The sequence below is a fragment of the Heliangelus exortis genome, chromosome 4, assembly GCF_036169615.1.
Source record: "Heliangelus exortis chromosome 4, bHelExo1.hap1, whole genome shotgun sequence".
Lineage (NCBI taxonomy): Eukaryota > Metazoa > Chordata > Aves > Apodiformes > Trochilidae > Heliangelus > Heliangelus exortis.
In genome coordinates, this window is record NC_092425.1 from 9,148,848 (window position 1) to 9,162,795 (window position 13,948).

The 13,948-nt window shown below is 45.1% G+C and overlaps 1 protein-coding gene across 4 annotated transcripts in view; it reads left to right on the plus strand.

Moving 5' to 3' along the window:
• GPRIN3 (GPRIN family member 3) overlaps window positions 1-13,479 on the plus strand; it is a 35,469-nt gene extending 21,990 nt beyond the window's left edge. For 3 of the 4 annotated variants that reach the window (XM_071742844.1, XM_071742842.1, XM_071742843.1), the window contains exon 2: window positions 4,779-8,443. In XM_071742844.1, coding sequence (XP_071598945.1) covers window positions 4,888-7,254 — 2,367 coding nt within the window. In that variant the 5' untranslated portion in view covers window positions 4,779-4,887 and the 3' untranslated portion in view covers window positions 7,255-8,443. Of the gene's footprint in view, window positions 1-4,778; window positions 8,444-10,102 lie in introns of those variants that run through there. The other variant, XM_071742845.1, reaches the window with a different exon arrangement.
• The last annotated feature ends 469 nt before the right edge of the window (window positions 13,480-13,948 follow it).

Below are 13,948 nucleotides of genomic sequence, written 5' to 3' on the forward strand. Positions count from 1 at the left end.
GTAAAGTTGTACCAGTTCAGTGGATAGTGAGAGATTAAAGGGGCAGTTTGCTGAAGTGTTACAGCAGTTCTGCTCAGTGAATCAGTCAAAAGCAAACCTCCCCATACAGCTGCCTGCTTTGCGTATCATCTGCATGGTGGTTGCTGTGTCCCCGGGGGGTTGAACTTGTTGCTTCTGTCCTCCCCCCCCTCTGTGTCTCTGCCATGGGTTCCTGGGGCATTTGCAGGCAGGGACTGCAAAAGTGTGTGCTGACGTGGGGCAGGAGGGGAACTGGGGCTTTGTGCACTTTCTCCTTGAAGTGTCAACCCCATCTCTTGTGGGAACCACATATAAGTATGTTCAGGGTGTCTGTGAGCATCCCCTGTCACCTCTTGCTTCCCTGTGATTGTAGTGTAAGAGTCTGTCTCCTCCTAGCATCCCAAAGCATGCTGAAGGATGGAAGCTGCCTGTATCTGGATCTTACCTCTTCAGACAACCTCTTGAGTTAATTTGTCCTTGGTTTGCTCTGTCCTTCATTCATAGAGCCAGTCTTCTGTCCCACAGATAATTAGGAGGAAGTAACACATGAAGCGAATTTTTCAGGAGCGGAATAGCAAACACCTTTTGATACTAAAAAGAAGTCACAGCATTTAGAGAGAACAACTTAATGAGCTGAGGAAAAAAAAAGGAACCCACAGGGTGCAGAATCAGAAGGATGTTAAGTGCATGTGTATGTTTAAAATTTAAAGAAATGTGCTTTGTGTTCTGTATACTCAGTGGTTTAATAGGAGCTGGAATGTACCATTGTCTTTTCCTCAGATCAGGAGGCTGAATTCCTGCTTCAGCAGATGTCTTTCTGTCCTTAATCCATGAGGTTGTGTGATGATTTTCATTATGATCTCAGGGATCATATGATGAAATATAGAACTGTTAAGAACTGTTAGACCTGTTAAGAACAAATATTCAGTTCTTCCATTTGTAGAGACAAAGACTGGAAAGCTGATAAGAACCCAGAATTGGGAGGGATGCTTGATTACTTTGGGAGATGTTTTTAATTGCTTTTCATTACTTGTTTTTAAATCCTTTTTAAAAGTGAAGCTAAGTGGAGATGATGGCAGTCTTATTTGTGGTTTTTCATAATTTTTTCTCTGAAAAATCCTAATCTTTTTCTTAACAGGGAATGGGAGGCACAATCTTATGCAGAAATTTCCTGGAAATTTCTTGTTTTGTTGTATTAAACATGCAGACTTTCTGACATATTTTTCTGACATTCTCATAAGCATTGAGAGGGAAATTTGTACCATGGTTTTATGAGGGGGTGGGTGTTACTGAAATAAATAGGAGTTGCTTTAAACTGTCAAAGTTAGAAACTTCTTGTTGCAAAAGGTCCAGAAAAATTCTATGTTGTGATGAGATTGACAGTCAGGCAGACTAATTTGGTCTGAAACAATAAAGTGAAGGAGAACTGTGTTGTTGTGGAAAATATGTTCTTATTACTAAAAATTGATTTTGACCTTTGTGGAGACATTAATTTCACCTCCTGATACAAGAAAATTTAGGATGATTGCTGCAGGTCAGGCATACAACACTTGAAAAATTCATCAGCAATCTTGATTATTTTTTTTACATGTTTTTTTGCCTACTACTGAGTTCTGTAGATCTGTTTCTAGGTATTTTCTTGCAGTCAGTGTTGTTTGTTGTTTTGAATCCTCACAGTCTTGCAGTTGAATTGTGTTGCCCACAAGTCCCAGTGTTGTTCTTGTATATAATAGGAATCCAACAATAAAAATATTTAAATGAGTGTTTCTAGAGATGTTGGTGAAGAGCCACTAAACGGGTGGGAGGAATTCAGAGGGAGGTTCAGGTCACTTAACTGTAAAACAAGGTTTTGTTTCTCTGTCCAGTGGGCAGGAGTTAAAGACAGTGCTCCAGCATGCAAATTGCCTTTCCCACTTTTTGTATATTGAAGAACCAAACAGATTCTCTCTGCCATCTTTATTTCTTCTGGAACTGTTCAAGTGGTCCATCTCATCCTAAAAACAGGGGTTGGTTTTGTTCCATTATTTGGTTAGTTGTTCTCATAAGAAATAAACTCTGGCTTTAAGAAAAAAAAAAAAAAAGAATTATGACCTGACTGATTGTAAATACTGGCTTGGTCTGTGCTGATATGTGGAAAAGGAAAGAAGAGAGTAACATAAGTTAGACAAACAGATGCCCAGAGCCATCTGCTCCTCTCTTCATGGTCATTAGACATTCAGCTTGGAATGCTTCAGCTTTCCTTCAGGAATATGTTGGCTGGCTTTAAAGTGAGTGCAAAATGAAGTGGAGAAGGCAGTCAGAACTTTAACAGATTTTCAGTCTGGTTTACATTAAGTCAGTACCTGTTAAAAAGTATTGCAATCATTAGCCTTGCTGGGAAGCCATTTTGGAGTGATGCAGGGCAGCTATTCCAGGCTGCAGCTGTGAAACTCAGGATCCCTCAGCAGCAGGATCACAGTTTAGAACAGCAGACTGCATACATCTTGCAGATGTACAGAGCCCAAAGAGACAGTATAAAAATAATAAATTATTAATATGTGGAAGATATAAAACTTAATGAATAAATAATGGCTTGCAGCACTTTCCTTTTCTTAGAAAAATAGGCTGGCTGTATTTGTTTTTGTTTTCATTTCACTGAGCATTTTTTTCCTGTTGCTCTAACTATGCTTATGTGCTGAAATTTACAATAAATTTTTCAGAAACTATATTGCTGCCATCCAGAGAGAGATATTTTCTGGAAAGAGCTTTTGTTAATTTTGCTGGTGGGTAGGGAGCATCTGGAGCAGCTGGGTGATTGCACAGCTTCTTCCAGCAGTGTCTCCCAGGTGGTGTAGCAAAGGAGGCACAGAGGTACAGTTGTTTTCCTTCTGGTTAACAGAAGACAAGATGTTCAGGGTGTCTTCCATGTGTCATACATTCTGGCAGCATAAGGTGGCGAAAGCCTTTTAAAAAACCATGAGTAGCCTGCAGTTTCAAACAAGACTGGGGTGGGATTTCATCACTGGCTGTCACCACTCTGCTGACACAGATAGGGATCCAGCCCTGGACCTCTAGCAGGCTGAGTTTGGCCGCTCTGAGTCCTTTGGAAAGCATGTCCGACAAACACCTTTGGACATCACCTCCTGTCTGAGGAGATGGTTTCTCTGCAGCCCTGGATGGATTTCAAGCTGGATAACTCTGTTCCACCACCAGTTCCATGCAGCGCTACAGGCTGGGCACAGAGTGGCTGGAGAGCAGCCAGACAGAAAGGGGCCTGGGAGTCTGGATTGACAGGAAGCTGAACATGAGCCAGCAGTGTGCCCAGGTGGCCAAGAAGGCCAATGGCATCCTGGCCTGTGTCAGGAACAGTGTGGCCAGCAGGTCCAGGGAAGGGATTCTGCCCCTGTACTCAGCCCTGGTGAGGCCACACCTCGGGTACTGTGTCCAGTTCTGGGCCCCTCAGTTCAGGAAGGATATAGAGGTCCTGGAGCAGGTCCAAAGGAGGGCAACTGGGCTGGTGAAGGGACTCGAGCAGAGATCCTATGAGGAGAGGCTGAGGGAGCTGGGGGTGTTCAGCCTGGAGAAGAGGAGGCTCAGGGGAGACCTCATCACTCTCTACAACTCCCTGAAAGGAGGTTGGAGCCGGGGGGGGTTGGGCTCTTTTCCCAGGCAACTCTCAGCAAGACAAGAGGGCACAAGAGGTCTCAAGTTGTGCCAGGGGAGGTTTAGGTTGGACATTAGAAAGAATTTCTTTACGGAGAGGGTGATCAGGCATTGGAATGGGCTGCCCAGGGAAGTGGTGGATTCTTCATCCCTGGAGATATTTAAAAAGAGACTGGATGTGGCACTCAGTGCCATGGGCTGGGAACTGCAGCGGGAGTGGATCAAGGGTTGGACTTGATGATCTCTGAGGTCCCTTCCAACCCAGCCAGTTCTATGATTCTGTGATTCTATGACTGGGTATGGCACAAGTCCCTCCCATTCTGTGGCAGTTTCCCCCTTCCAGTTTCATACCACCTGCTCATAGATTGATTTTTAGATCTGTGCCTCCATTTATTAATCGAGCTGGTTTCTGTGTCATTATTTCAGAGGATCTAAATGTAAAAACAGCAAGTGTGTGCCTGGCCTTGGTGCTGTACAGTGCAGTGGTTTCTCCTGGTGTTTATCTGTAACACCCAGCAGGTCGTCCTCCCTCTGTATTCCTTTTACCAGTGAGCTTGGATTCATCTGCATTAATCTGACTTGACCTGTTGCCCTCTGTGAGCGTGTCCTTGTTGGCAGTGGCCTTGAAGTGAGAGCTCTCCATGAAAAGGGGGAACTGGTGCTCAGCAGTGGGATCCACTCAGGTCACAGGGTGGGAATCAATCTGTTCTTCACCAAGGCACAGCAGGCAAGGTGGAACCTTCATTTTTAGAGGTGGCTTACCTGAGGATTTTGTGAACTCAGTCCTTCACACAAGTCTACTCCTCTTCCCATTCATCTCTGCTTTCACTTCACATTTCTTTTTTTTCCCCTTCTTAGCTAATCATTATGTTTTCATTAATGGATCAATAAAGTAGCAGCTGTTGTTGCTTAGTCTCTAGTATTGTCTTCTGCATCCAAACCTTGGAATTGGGAGATTCTTGAAATCTGTGTCTTTTGTGACTTTTAGGCAGTATCAGGAGCTTCGCTTCCCCCCTTTCCTGCAAGTATTTCTCTCCAAGCTGTAAAATTAATCTTTTTTATGTACTTTTTCTTCTTAAATCCAACTGCTGCTAACACTTTGTTTCTTTCATTAACAGATTAGCTTTACAGGAAACCTGTTACTGACAGCCTGCCCTGTTGTACCCACCGCTGGGCAAGAAAACTCCGAGGAGAAGCTGAGGGCAAGCCACGTCTTGGAGACAGTCCATGGGGACTGTACCAGATCCTCTGAGATCTGCCAAGCTTTCCCTGGTCACAGCTTCTGCCGAGGAGGACCACCTGGGAGATCTGCAGCCTGCTAAGCACCAGCCACAGCTCCACAGTGGAGAGAGGGCGAGCAATGGCTTCCCATGCACCCCATCCAGCTCTGCTGGAGTTCGCTTGTTCGACCTGAAGTGCTCGGTGGCAGCCAGCGCGCAGAGGTGCGAGCGATGCTGTGAGGATGATCCTGGCCATCAGGAAGCCTTCCCTGCCGGGCTCACCAGCAAAGCTGCAGAGGGGTGTCCTGCAGCCCTAGAGCCTGCTGATTGCTCCCATCCGGCAGGCAGCCAAGGAGTGGCAGTGCCATCCCCCACTGCAGCAGGAGCCCCCTCGGCAGGGCAGGGGCCGGAGATGATGCCAGCCCCCCAGAGCTCCCGGCAGTTCGTGCAAGGCAGCCAGGCAAAAACGAGCTCCCTGGCACAAATGGATGACTCTGCCTTGAAACCTCAGGGGACTGATGATCAGCCAGCACTTGAGGTGTTAAATTACTCTCCTCTGGGTGACCCTGTTAGGGTCAGTGAGTCCTGTTGTACTTCTCAGGCAAACCTTTTGCAAAGAGGGGAAAAAGAAAGGGGAGAGGAAAAAACTGCTGCTTGCCAGTCAGCCTCGCCAGCGAGGCACGCTGAAGCTGACCTGGGGAGAGACCCACAGACTGGTTTGGAGGCAAAAAGCGAGGCTGTAGACACCACACAGTTGCATCCCACAGACAAACCCGAAGCATCACAGGGCAGCGAGGCACCATCCCCGTCCCACCGTGAGAGTCCGCATCCCCTACGCAACGCGGCCACCGAGCTGGCAAGTCCAGGGCCCACACAGCTCTCCAGATTCAAAGAAACAGGTACAATGACTGTTCAGTCAGAGAGCAGGTCTTTAACTCAGGAAGCAGAAAGCAGGACGTGGCGAGATGCTGAGGTTCAGGCCGTGGCTGCTGTGGAGAGCAAATCAGCCTCCACCAGCCCCAGCATCCTTGCTGCCTTCTTAAAAGGGAATCCTCCTCCAGAGGAGAAGGAAGAACTGCATATCATTTACCAAGGAGGTATGGGACTGAACCAGTCTGCACTTACTGACAGTTTCTCCTCACAAGAAAAGTCCCCGTGTTCTCCTGGTACCACAGCAAAATCGGGTGTTGTTACGGCCATGACTGCTTCAGCCCAAACCGAGCCTGTCAAATCGTCTGGGGTTCCATCTGATGTGGGATCTCTGGATAATGCAAAATCTGTCCTCCCCTTGCCCCCTGCAGCCCTTATCTCCCAAGGGACACCTGTGGGTAACTCTGAGGTGATCAGTGAAGCCCGTGACAGCAAGGATGGTGCTCGGCTGCCAACAGATGCTCCTGTCCCACCAAAGCCCATGCCTCTTGACCAGCTTGTGGGTAACTGCAGTAACCAAGCTCCAGCACAGTCTGGGTCTAAGGCTGGTGAGCCAGGCACCACCACTTCTGCCTCTGTCCCAGAATCCAAGAATAACAAACAAGATCTTGTCCATGATGCGGGAAGCAGCCACTTACCTTTACTCTGTAGCACAGGGAGTGAAGTCAAGGAGAAGGAGATCCTGGACAGCTCTGAGCAAAAGCCTCTGCAGTGTAAAGGTTTGAGCCAAGGGGAGGCCATTCTTAATCAGTCTGTGGTAAAACCAAAGGAAGAAAACTTGATGGTGCTTGATCCTAAAGGAGGGATGAATGTTAGCAGCGAACCTGCTGCTATCCATATACAGACATGCTCAGAGGATACAGGTGAAAAGGAGGAGAGCAGAGGCCAGGGAAATGCTGGCCATGCTCAGGGTGGACAGAGTCTGCAGGCAGGATTGATGCCCAAGCTGAGTGTCAGTCCTGCACGTCTCACCCCCTCCTTGAAGGCATCAGCAGCTCCCCAACAGCACGGTCGCCCAGCCAAGGAGTCCAGACATGAGCTTCCCACAGCAGCTCTTCCTGCTTCAGCTCAGGTCTCTCCAAACCTGGGGGAAAACAAAAAGCAGCCCACCCTGGCCACAGAGGCGAAAGTGCAGGTGAAGCAATCCAAGCACATCAGAGATGTTGTTTGGGATGAGCAAGGCATGACATGGGAGGTTTACGGTGCTTCCCTCGATCCAGAGTACCTGGGAATTGCCATCCAGAACCACTTACAGAGACAAATACGGGAACACAAGAAACTGATCCAAGCCCAGAACAGTCAGACCCGGAAATCCATTTCCTCAGATACATCCTCAAATAAAAAACTGAAAGGGAGGCAGCACAACATGTTCCAGTCCATGCTGCAGAATTTTAGGCGGCCAAATTGCTGTGTCCGACCAGCTCCTTCTTCTGTGTTAGACTGACGTGGTTTGCAGGGGTGCGTAGATGTCTGCAGTGGTGGAGAGAACCCCTCCCATCAAGTCCTGAGTCCTGCTGTTCAGTTGTGTTATTGGGGCTGTGATGCAGCAACAGTGGAAAATTATCCCCCTTTGTTTTCCGAGTAGCCACGCGCTCCATCACGCCGTTATTCCTGCCACAGCTGGTGTATTTCCACGTTATGCCCACATCCCTACTGCAGTCAGATGAAAAGCTAGGCACTTAGCAAAAGCACAAATTAAAATTGCCACCTTGCTGTAAGAATGGCAGCACCTTCTTGATAAAGCAGGAAGCAGAAATATTGTCGGAATTATTATGGGAAGTTATTTGTGTGCATCACAAGGTCTTATACAAAGGGGTGGGCTGGGGGAGGCTTTGTGAGGTGAAACCAAGGTCCAAGAGCTGTAAAGACTGAATGCAAGATAACTTTCCTGGTGTATAAGTTATCCCGAGACTGAAGCAAGTCCATGAAAAGGATACAGACATTGATCACTGAGCAGTCTCACTTCTGTTGATACTGTAGGGCACCACTGAAATGGAGAACCAGGCAAAGAGTGAGGATCAAGGCTGAAGGATTATCTCTTTGAGAGAAGTTAAGACAGAGAGATTTTGATGGCTAGAAGGAGGGGTGAGAGAGGGATATATTTTGCAGGCTTTTTCTCCCCTGCATCACCTATAGAATCATAGAGTGGTTTGAGTTGGAAGGGACCTCTTAAAGGTCATCTAGTAAGCAGGGACATCCTCAACTAGATGAGGTTGCTCAGAGCCTTGTGGAACCTCACCTTGAACATCTCCAGGGATGAGGCCTCAACTACCTCCCTGGGCAACCTGTTCCATTGTTCCACTGCCCTCATGGTAAAGAACATCCAGTATAAATCTACTCTTCTCTAATTTAAAACCATGGTTCTTTGTCCTGTCACTTCAGGCCCTTGCAAACAGTCCCTCTCCAGCCTTCCTTCAGTTCCCCTTCAGGTACTAGAAGGTCACTTTTGGTCTCCCTAGAGCCTTCTCTTCTCCAGGCTGAACAACCCCAGCTCCCTCAGCCTGTCTTCCTAAAACCATGCTGAAGGTATAAGCAGGTGATGCACACAGGGCAGGTGAGGCACGAGTGAGGACATCAGTAGATGCACCCACCTCCTGCTGGATGGTGCCCTCACGCCGTGGTGTTCCAGCCAAGTCTCTCAAAAGCAGAGAACTCTTCTGGCTCTTTGGTTTGGGTGGGCATTGCTTGCTCTCACCCTTCCATGGCACTGAGCACCTCTCCTCTAAATCACTCGTTAAAGTGATGTGGATCCTTTTTCTCTCTTCCAAGATGCACAGTGACATTATTCCATAGGAACAGGCAATCCTGTGCATCTGGGTCCCTGAGCCTACATGACTGGTGTGTAGCACTGTTTTTTTCCTTTGAAGTCCTTAGCCAACTTTTTTTTTTTTTTTTTTTTTTTTTTTTTTCAGTATTTTGGTGCTTTTCTTAAGCTGCCCTTCATAAAGTAAATACCATTTATTTAGCCTGTGCATATTTTATTTAACCTAATGCTATCTATATTATAAACTTATATTATTAACTTGAAACACTTTACAGAAGTACTGAAATCTTGAGACAATCTTTGCTGTATTTCTAATGTTAGAAAAGTTGTAGAAACTGCTAATAAAAGGTAGCTTAGTGACTGTTTCTCCAGAAGTGTGATAATACAATAATGTCTTAAATGTATGTTGGTCACATTTCTCACCTTAATAATGTTTTTCAACCTGGGAAATGTGTTTCCCACTAGCTTTTTATTCTGTCCACTAGAGTTCATGATGGGTGGCTGGGTAACTTCTGCAGTTCGTAGAAAATTTAGTTTTCAATCCTGCAAAGCACTGAGGATTTGAATATTGTAGTCCTGCAGAGTACTAGAGTTATATAGGGGTTAGTTTTATTCCATTAAAGATTTTTCATGAATCATGATGATAATTTATTTATGTCTCTAGTACTTACCAGACTTACTCTGTATATCTTACTCGTACAATTACTCTGTAAATCTTACATATTTACACACTGTAAATGAGTTTTAATTTTTTTTTTTCTGAAGCAGACCTGAGGTGGTCCCCTTTTATTTAGGAGGCCAGACTTTTTCGGTCTATCAACTGCCAAGCCTTCAAAGCAGCTATTTTGGGGCAATTTTTCCCCAGCAGAGAGGTAAAATACTGTAAAATACAAATATTTAAACCTATTTCCATGAAAGATACTGCTCACAGGCGTAGTACTGAATTGATTCCTAGGTTTCCTCTGGGGGCTTTATGGCACATCCTTGTTCCATTACTGCACATGATTTCCTGTCCTCTCCCATTCAGTGCTGAGGTGCTGATGCAGAAACGCCACGTTAGAGAGGGTCTTCCCACTTCTGCCTCCCAGGGGAAAAGTCTCCTGCCTTTTTTTCAGTTATTCCTGCTGTTTCCATCCTCTTCCTAGTGGTGTCCCAGAGTTTCATGTGAAATTTTGTGTGGGATTAGTATTGACAGTATCATTAGGTCAGGTTAGTGGGCAAGTTCAGTGTCTCTTCCCACATTGTGTCTTTGTGAGTCCTGAAGAGGTTCCCTGAGCTGTCTGCAGTGTTTGCTGTGTCCTGGCCCAAGGCTTTGGGCTTCTCCTTTCACTTCCCTTGTCCCCCTCCTTTGCTACTTGCTCCCTGTCTTCCTGCCAAATGGTGTCCCCTGGCTCAGCTTGCATCCCCCTCTCCACATGTTGTAGCATTGTGAGCCACCTTACTCTGAACTATCCCTTTACCAATATGCTCAGTCTGAATATATAAATGGATTGTCCTTTTTTTTTTCTTCTTTTTTTTTTTTTTTCAGAGGAGAATAAATGGCTATCACGCTTTCACTGATTTCCATGAACTTTATCCTTTAACTTAAAGCTCTCCAAAATATCTCTAGCCTATGGGTACAAGCTGATTTATTGAGACCAAACTGGGCTTGGCAATGGATGAGCAGAGTGCTGGGGCAGCACTGGAACTAACTCTTCTTCGTGAGGAATGGGAGATCTCTCCTGGTTTACTGCAGCTGCTTCCAGCTGTGAGTCTTCACCAGCCTGTCTGCCCACACCTCCCACCCCAACCACCAAACTTTCTTCCAGGAAAATTTCACCAATACATACGTCCCAGAGATTGCCAACGGGCAGGTTGCAGAGTGGATGGATCTGAACAACTGCGTGGAAAAAACATAGTGGTGTCAGCAGAGCACTGTGCTTTTGTGTTCTGGGAAAACACGAGTGTAAAGACAAACTGCAGAATGTTGGGGACACTGCCTGGTGGGCACAGGAGTCCTGCGTTTGAAGCCAAGCAATAATGTGCCAAAAAACAACACAAAACCAAGCTGATAATCACCAGCGCATCTCATAGAAAATGTTTCTGGCTTTCACTTTCTCTTGCTAGGGCAGACTGTAGGCAGCCTGATAGTTTAACACTGGTTATTTATGCTTTCTCCTGTGTACAATGTCTAGATGATGATGTGAATCCTTGTAGGGATGATGCATCTTTCACCAGCAGCAAAACAGAACCATGTTTTGGGGAGGAATCAGCAAATGTGCTGAATGTGAGTGGTCTTGTATCAGCCAAGAGAGACTTTTCTTGGTGTCATGACAGTGTCAAAAATGAAAAGAGTGTTTGGAGCAGCAGTATGGCAGAGTGTAAGGGGAGGTAATTCGTGTGCCACCACCCCACTCTTTTCCTCTGTCCTGTGACTCAGAATCACATTGCACTGTTTAAATGGTTAAACAGCCAAGGAAACCTCTTTGGGCTTATAAAGGAGGGTTCAAAACAGAAAGTACTTTGTCATTCTCAAGAGTAAATCTGTAAGGGGTTGGGGGGAGAAGGAAAAAAACTGTTGCATCCTAGCCAGTTTGAAGTCTTAAATTCAGTATGTTGCAAGATGAGAGATTTTGGGAAACAAGCAAATTGTCAGGAAAACTTTCTGGGTTGGTTGTGTCTTCTGGGAAGGTCGACATGGCCAAAACCATTAACAAAAGAAGTGAATAAGGATGGAAGAGTTTTAGTTTCACCTTGGGAGCTTTTCACTCAGGAAGATAAGAATAAGCATGTATCAATGTTGCCAATACAAAGCCTGAGCTGAGGGAGAACCTCATTGCAGGCAATTTGTGATATAGTGCTGGGTTACCTGTGAGGCTGGGACATCCATCACTGTCTCTGTGTGCTTGGCTGGTGTCTGCCAGCTTTGTGCTGCTCAAGTGCTGAAGTCCTGCCTCATTCCTGCTGTCTTGGTTTGGAAAAAAAGAGTGGGGAAAGAGCTGGAGGAGAATCTCTGTCATCTCTGTTTCCGAGGAAGAAGACCTCTCTACGAACATACACAAAGGGGTTGCTGAGAAACATGGGGAGGGAGTAAAAGAAAAGCAAAACAAAGTTGATGTGGGTGCTTTGTAAGACAGTTCCATTCCTGTGTCTGTAAAGCAAATTTTTTACTTCGGGTTTGCCCATTTGTTCATTCTGGGCTCACACGTTTTTCATATTGTTGGTGTCCAGTGGCTTTTAGGAAAATTAACATTTCTGAAGGCTGTATATTTGGCTAGTACCTATAAATATATCCAAATGTGATTCAGCAAAACCAGTAGGCAAACAACCTCAGTTTAGCACCACTACTGCCACGTAAAAGCTTGTAAAACGCACCACTGGGAGAAGTATATTCAAAGGATTCAGAAAAGGTGAATATGTATACTCTAAAAACAGCAGTAGCTTTTATCTTGAAGTTCATTACTATTCTGAAGTTTTAAAAAGTTAGAAGTGAAAATTCAAATGAAAATCAGTATTGAAGCCCATAGAAAGTTCAAGTTGGCTGCCACTGGTTTTCAGTTTGGAAATTGGATGGAATCTACCATGCCAGTGTTTCACTGCTTAGCTCAGTATGCACAAGGTTTGTATGAAAGTACAAATTTGATTATTTTATTAGATCCATTGTGTTGTTCCATGTCTATCCCTCTACACCTTTTAAAAATGAATGCAGAAAGTTACCAAGGCAGAGGTAAACCTTTTACACCCAGTTTATGGAAATGGCAACTGATCATCAGGTTCCATGGTCTTAGAAAATCAAGGGCTATGGTATGAGGGAAACTCCCCCCTCCTTGTTTTTCTCCACCCATTTTTGTAACACCTCAGCCTCTGCCAGTTTATTTTGTGGTGGGTCTGTGATGCCTGCATGAGTGGCCAGTATTCTCAGTCATCCCAAAGGTATGCAAATAAATCCTTATCCATATGCCACACACTACCAAATATCTGGAGTCACCAGATGCTGCAGTGGTGAAGGTCAGGTCCCATACATTGAAATGCCTGTAAGATTCCCTTAGGGCCTAAATTATCCCATTTGAGCTAGGGTAGATATTTATAAGAAAGAATGAAGCATTATAGAACTGAATTGAGCCAAACTCAAATTATTATAATTTTTTTTTTTTAACTATGAGACTTACTGTTTTCTTCTCTGTTCTGCTTTTCTGAGCAACTCTTTATTCCCTGAGGTTCTAATGTGGATTTTGCATCAAATATTGGCAAGGAAGATTTTGCAGTGTGAAATGCATTTTTCATCCTTCAGGCTCCTATAAGGAAGAAAATGGTGTTATTACTGAGCCAAATCACACAGAGAGGAAGTCTTATTGTCCTTTAGGAAAATGTTTGCTCTAGGTAAGCTTATGTGTATCTGTGTGTCCATGTTTAAAAGAGGTGCACATGTGTAAACCTCTCGTGCATTACTCGTGCTCTTAAGATGATTTTTTCCCCTTTGTCCTTCTGATTGAGTGCTGGAGACTCAGCATTTTCCACAACTTTGAGGCAAGTTTAGATCACGCTGTAGTACAGAAGCAAGGGTTTTCTCCTTATCTGGTCTCTAAAAAAAATTCCCACAGATGTAGCTAAAAAAAACCCAGCACTTGGCCACCCTCCATGTGTAGACTGTCAAAAGAAAGTGCAGTGAGTGGTGTGTACAGAGATGCACACTCCTGAGCTTTGTGGAAGTTCACACTTGGGTGTACAAGTCTGTGGGTGGCAGCAAGCATTTGAGCTCATTAGAAGTAGAACCACAGCAACTGAGTCTCATTTGAAATACTAGACTCTTAAGTTTTTGTTAGCTTTCTCCTCAGGCTGACACTCTGGAGTAGAAATAAATGGCAGGTCAGCCAGCAAAGTCTCTGCTGCAGCAGATGAGTCTTCAGATGCTTCTCAGCAGCTCTGCTACAAGAGGAGACCCTTCTACTGGAGGGTCCTCCTGCCAACACTTCCCTTAGCCCAGTTCATAATCAGTAGTGTCAAGTTCATCAAATGCACATCTCTCTGCCCTGAGGAATTTCAGTAAAATAGAAAGACCTCTGTGTTCGTGGTACATAAAATCACATCTTAAGTCTGAAGTTAAGTCTCAGTTGCACACTGAAGAGAATTGGGAGTTCATACACAGAGTTAAAGGGAGGAGGGGGTGGGTGAACTTTGGATTCCTGGCTGTTGCAAGCACCACAAGAAGGATGGCCGTGAATCAGTCATCAGCAGCAGAAGAAAACCAACTTGGCTTCTGACAACAACTATTGTGGCTTTATTATTTTTATAGTTACACTGATTGAACGTGATCTACTGTATGAAGTTAAGCTAGCATTAGGCTTCCAGGTGTACTGTGGCATTCGTTTGAGACATACCAACCAACACCAGTTTG